Below are 5,415 nucleotides of genomic sequence, written 5' to 3'. Positions count from 1 at the left end.
ATTTAAAACAAAAGCAAACAAAAGAACTCTAATAAAGTATATTTACACATTCAGGGAGTGGATGGAAGCATAAACTTATTTTTACACCCACCCCTATGACATCAATAACATCACCAATAAATCATCAATAAATTACTATTCATGTTAACTTGGTTATAACCATGGCTGAAAGTAGTTTTAAATTCTTGCCTGTACAATGACGAAAATATTCAGTGGCTCATTGTGCAAACCAAACCAAATAAAAACATTAATATTTTACTGTACTATAATATTCTTTCTTAGTATTTTCTACATCTACATCTATGACAACAATACTTTTAACATGTTCAAATTCTTTCTACATCAACATGGTATAATGCAGTAATGATAGACAACTTCATTAAATAGTAACAATAACATTGATAAAAGCAGTAATGACAGTAATTATTTTTCATACTGACCATCTTAAAAACTTTTAAATTCAAATGATGAAGTCCTTCCTTTTGTTAAGCAAAGCTTTTTTTTAGTTTTTGGCATTAAACAAAATCATTTTCTGAGTGTTTGTATTTACATGGTGCAATATAATTTGGTAAATTAAGCAGACATTTTAAAATTTTTCTATCACATCAAACACGGTGATGTGAGTCCAGTCACATCAGTGGCGTTACAAAACTGATCCTACAATTTGTTTTTAGTGCAAAAGAATCAATGAAAACAGATCTTACAGTCAGTCCCAGTTTCGACACGCCATATGGCATTTCGGGCCAGCCGTCTTGCTTGTGCTCTCCTTTCTTGGCCTTGTCGACGAATCGCTGCATCAGGCCCACCAGCTCGTCCTCTGTGATGTCGTCGCTACGGAAACGCTGCTGGAGCTCCAGGCTGCACTTGTTTAGAGTATGGGGACCAACAAAGCTCGATACGTTCACCACACGACCTATAAGCGAATGCAGAGATGACTTATAGGTCCGTGTATTTTCAGGCAGTTTTGTTTTTTTCGTTTTAAATGAAAAATGAGAAAACGAAAATAGACTCGTTTTTTCGTTTATAAAATCAAAATCGGAAATTGGATTTTTTTCCCATTTAGTGCCCAAAACGAAAATGGAAAAATGGATAACGAGCTGTCAATTTCGATTTTCATTATTTCATTTTTGACAAGTAGTCTGACCCGGAAGTCCTCTCTGTCCGGTACAGTTTGTTTTTGTAAACTCTTCCAAATCGGCATGTAATTAATTTGATCATGACACCTTCACACAGGAAGCCTTATGGTCCAACTTTGTTTTGTATATGAAGCTAATGGCTTCTAAATGCAGCTTCCGACTCAGTAAATGGCGAAAGGGCTAGTCCGCCCAATTTTTTTTACCAACCTTCATTCTGCTGTGGTTTAAAAAGACGCTCAAAGCGCGACTAGAACATTCTGCCCAACGTCGTCATTCAAATCCTATTGCTTTTTAAGTTTTTCCTTTTTGAATAGCATTAGCAATTATAATCCGGTATGTTATGAACAAGTATGGACAAAATGTTATCCAAAATATAAAAATGTATCTATTTCTACCAGGTAGGAAATGTTTGAAATAATGTGCCAATTAGATAATTAAAAGCTTAACTAAATAAATATTTTCCTACGGAAGAGGATTTGGGAAAGAAAACAGGTAATCATTCTGGCTTTAACCTAAAAAAAAACATCTTGCACATCAGTTGGTGTTAGAAAAATGTTATAGGCCCCTTATCCTCTTCTGTTGTTTAACACCACACAATATTTTTTTCACATTTTTATAAGTATGACTGTCCAATTAGAAATGAAAACCTTTGTCCCCTTCATGAGACTATTTACTTATAACGTATTGGTCTCAACTGACTAAACATAATGAACAACTTGTGAGTTGATTCTTTCCATTATTTCTTACCACTGGATTTATAAGCAAGAAACATTAAAACAATTATTTCATATTTAATTTGTATCAATCTATATGTAGTCAGAGCTTTAAACTCAAATCTTACAAAATAAACAGAGACAAAATGTTTTCATAAAAATGTATTTATTACAATAACATACAAGCAGATAATCAGCCAATGTTTGGGGAATCATGAAAAAATATTCCTATAATTTATGTTTAAAAAAGATGAGGAGACAATTAAGAAGACGATGTCAGGAGGAGGAAGATGATCACTGGGAGATTCTGGGAAGCTGCATCCAAACCTGGAGCTGAGGCCTCTCCTCCTAAGAGCTGCCTGTATGAAACAACAAAAAAATAAATATTAAAAAAGTTCACACTACACGTAAGAAGCCAAATCACAGGGAAGAATACATTTCACACACACACAAATAATATGAATTTACAAACTACAAAAGAATCAGAGGAAGGGAATATTAACAACTGGTATTGGAAGAGAACACTGTGTCAAGGTTTAGCAGATAACATCTTCAGAAGTATCAAATTCTCCAGAGAGGAATATTATATTTTGACACACGTATCAAACAGTATATATGCAAACACATTAAACATTTCATGTCACACTTTGAAACGCTAAGATCAGATATCAAGCAGCAGAATACGACAAGGTGACTTGTCGAGATCAGGCCGCGGTTAGCGGGGTAAACAGACTCCACCCGCCCGCTGAGCCTGGTGCCGCCGGGACCCGTTAGCGAAGCTGCGCTGCTCCGAAAACTCTGGAGTACATTTCAAAGAAACTGCATGAACTACATGCGTAAATGAAGCTATGAGGGCTACTTTCTAGCCTCAAAACACCTTAAATCAACTTTTTGTGACAAACTTACCTCCATTTATCGCTGCTGGTGGCGCAGTGCAATGGTAGCCATCTTGCTGATCCAGAAAAGAGACGGGTATGGCTGCAGGATGGTTTGGAAAGCCACTACCCCGTGCTCTGACTTTTCAAAATAAAAAACTAAACTAAAAACTCAGGCCAACCATTTTTCTCGGTGACCAGATGTCCGGTATTATTTGTTTCTCATAGGAGCATTACTTAAACTGACTTGCGGCTGGCAGAAAATATATAGCCAGTATATAGCCTGAAACCTGAAAGGAACAAGCTTGTCTCCCTTCAGCCTGCATAATGTGTGTGATACGGTCCCTGTGTAAGCCGGACAGAGAGAACTTATGGGACAGACCGCTTGTCAAAAATGAAATAATGAAAATCGAAATTGAACACTCGTTTTTTTCCATTTTCGTTTTGTGCACTAAATGGGAAATCGGATAACGAGCAAAAATCCGATTTTCGATTTGGTTTTCTAAATGGAAAACGAAAAACGAGTCTATTTCCGTTTTCTCAATTTTCATTAATTAATGCAGTATATTTATACTACCTATAAATATATCTGAAGTACTAAAAGTATGCTTGTACCAATTTCGAAATTATAACTTTAAACGCACTTAAACATAATTGTACCAAAATACACTTTTAATAAATATATTAAATAAAAGTATACTTTAAGTGAACAAAATGTATATTTGCCCAAGTCTAAATATACACTTGCTCAAGTATATTTAAAATATATTTTGTGTATATTTTAAAATATATGCTCAAAATAGAATTTTTTTTAAATTCACTTAACACTACTTGAAATTATTAATTTCAGTATGTTTTAAATTACATCTCAGTGTAAATTTTAGGCTAATAAAGTATGCCTTTTTTAACTTCTTTATTTAACCGGGTGAACCCCGTTGAGATCCAGATCTCATTTTCAAGAGGGACCTGGGCAGAAGTCTGCAACACGCAGCAACCTGATTCCAAAATAAAACTAATTAATACATATGCAGAAGTATGTCTTATAGACACCTTTAAAGTGTGTTTAATGTAATATGTAGGCATACTTTTTAAGTACCAAAAAAGTATGAATTTTGAAGTGCCTTAATAATAGTTTACTATTTACTAAAATTGCATACAATTAAAAAAATGATAATCATGATGTAATTTCTAAGAAAGTACCCAATCCATTTTCAGATGTTTGATGTAAAACCTTATAATCAAAGGCATTAGCTCCAGTTCACACTCCAGACCAGATGGTGGCGGTATTGCACAATTTCATTTAAAACAAACAAAAAAATGCCATAAAGAAAAGAAAAAAACTGGAACGCAGGGAAGATAACAGACGCTGTCCAAATTCGCCATTTTTACTCGCATAATATTGCCTTAAAAGTAGAGAGGGCCTTGACAATAGTTACTAATTTTGGTAAATTCAAGCTGGTGACGTCCTAGTCCGAGTTAGACGACAACACAACTGGACAACAACCGATGGAAATGAAATGAGTGTCACAAAAGGAGGCCGGAGGGACGAAGGCTGCTAACGTGGTGCTAGCTAGTGGTAAGTTTGCTTACCACTAGCTAGCACAGGTTGGGCATAGGTTGTGCTTTGCAGGGACAAAGCACAACCTATGTTTTGAGGCCTTAGTCCTTATGCCTGTGGTCGCAGGTTCGATTCCCGACCTGGCGACATTTGCCGCATGTCTTCCCCCTCTCTCATAACCCTTTTTCCTGTCAAACTACTTTCTAATAAAGGCCACTAGAGCCAACAAAACCTTTAAAAGAAAAATAATTATTTTATCAATTTTATTGTGACTTGTATGATTATTACTATAGCAATTATTCAGCTTCATGTTATAAATGCATGGAGGCTGTTTGTTGCCACTTATACTTTTATTCATAAACTTAACCTGGTTTTAATTAAGCTCCATATGACAAAGAGACTTTGATATTGTGAGGTTGTTGTTATAACTTGTTCATCAATGTTTTTATCTTCAACATATGTTTGCAGTCTAAGCAAATGAAGATGAAAGAGGAAGCCAGAGAAATCAGGTGTTAGGAAGCCTAAAGACTTTCCTGTCTCAGAAGAAGCTCTGGCTCCACCAGCTCTGAGGATGAACCTCCACATTGTCTTCATAATGTACATTTTTTAATGAGGAGCTGGTTACATTTTCAACTCAAAAACTGGTGTGTTACCAACACCAAATGCTTAATAAACATGATTTGATTTAAAGATAGCTGGACAGAATTTGTTGTTGGCTTTCAGGGCCCTGTAATGGACTGGTGACCTGTCCAGGGTGAACCCTGCCTCTCATCTGATGACTGCTAGAGATGGGCACCACCAGCCCCCCTCACCACCCTGCAAGGATCATTGTGTTCAGATCATGGATGGAAAACTTTTAAGGTAGTTTGTCTCCTTAAGTCCACACTTAAAACAGCTTCATAGTTAATGCCAACATCAACTGATTCTATGACATTGCTAACAATTGTTTTCTACTTCTAACATAAACAGGCAAAGAAGACACACAAAAATGTTTTTCCACCCCAGGCATCCGGTCCCAATCATCATCAGTTCTCATGATGTCACATACACAGCGAGTCCACAACGTCTTGAAATTGTATTTTTTTTGCCATTTTTTGTTCTCTTTAAATACAAATGCTTTCTCTGTTTAAATG

At 35.8% G+C, this 5,415-nt stretch overlaps 1 protein-coding gene and 1 long non-coding RNA gene across 2 annotated transcripts in view; both read right to left on the bottom strand.

Annotated features, from left to right (window-relative positions):
- Positions 1-1,349, bottom strand: part of LOC106938651 (carbonyl reductase [NADPH] 1-like) — a 7,494-nt gene extending 6,145 nt beyond the window's left edge. The window contains exons 1-2 of the mRNA XM_015020779.1: positions 1,340-1,349; positions 705-913 (exon numbers count right to left, since the gene is read on the bottom strand). Of these exons, the coding sequence (XP_014876265.1) occupies positions 705-913; positions 1,340-1,349 (219 nt within the window). The remainder of the gene's footprint in view (positions 1-704; positions 914-1,339) is intronic.
- A 557-nt stretch (positions 1,350-1,906) lies between these two features.
- LOC106938652 (uncharacterized) lies at positions 1,907-2,968 on the bottom strand. Its single transcript, XR_001422670.1, has 2 exons — positions 2,756-2,968; positions 1,907-2,208 (listed from the first exon to the last, which is right to left on the bottom strand). It is a non-coding gene; the product is annotated as an uncharacterized LOC106938652 (long non-coding RNA).
- Between the last annotated feature and the right edge of the window lie 2,447 nt (positions 2,969-5,415).

This window comes from Poecilia latipinna, unplaced genomic scaffold (assembly GCF_001443285.1).
Source record: "Poecilia latipinna isolate Pla-1442-1.1 unplaced genomic scaffold, P_latipinna-1.0 Scaffold2655, whole genome shotgun sequence".
In the NCBI taxonomy this organism is placed as follows: domain Eukaryota; kingdom Metazoa; phylum Chordata; class Actinopteri; order Cyprinodontiformes; family Poeciliidae; genus Poecilia; species Poecilia latipinna.
The sequence above is the reverse complement of the archived record's forward strand: the minus strand, read 5'-3'. Positions and strand labels throughout refer to the sequence as shown.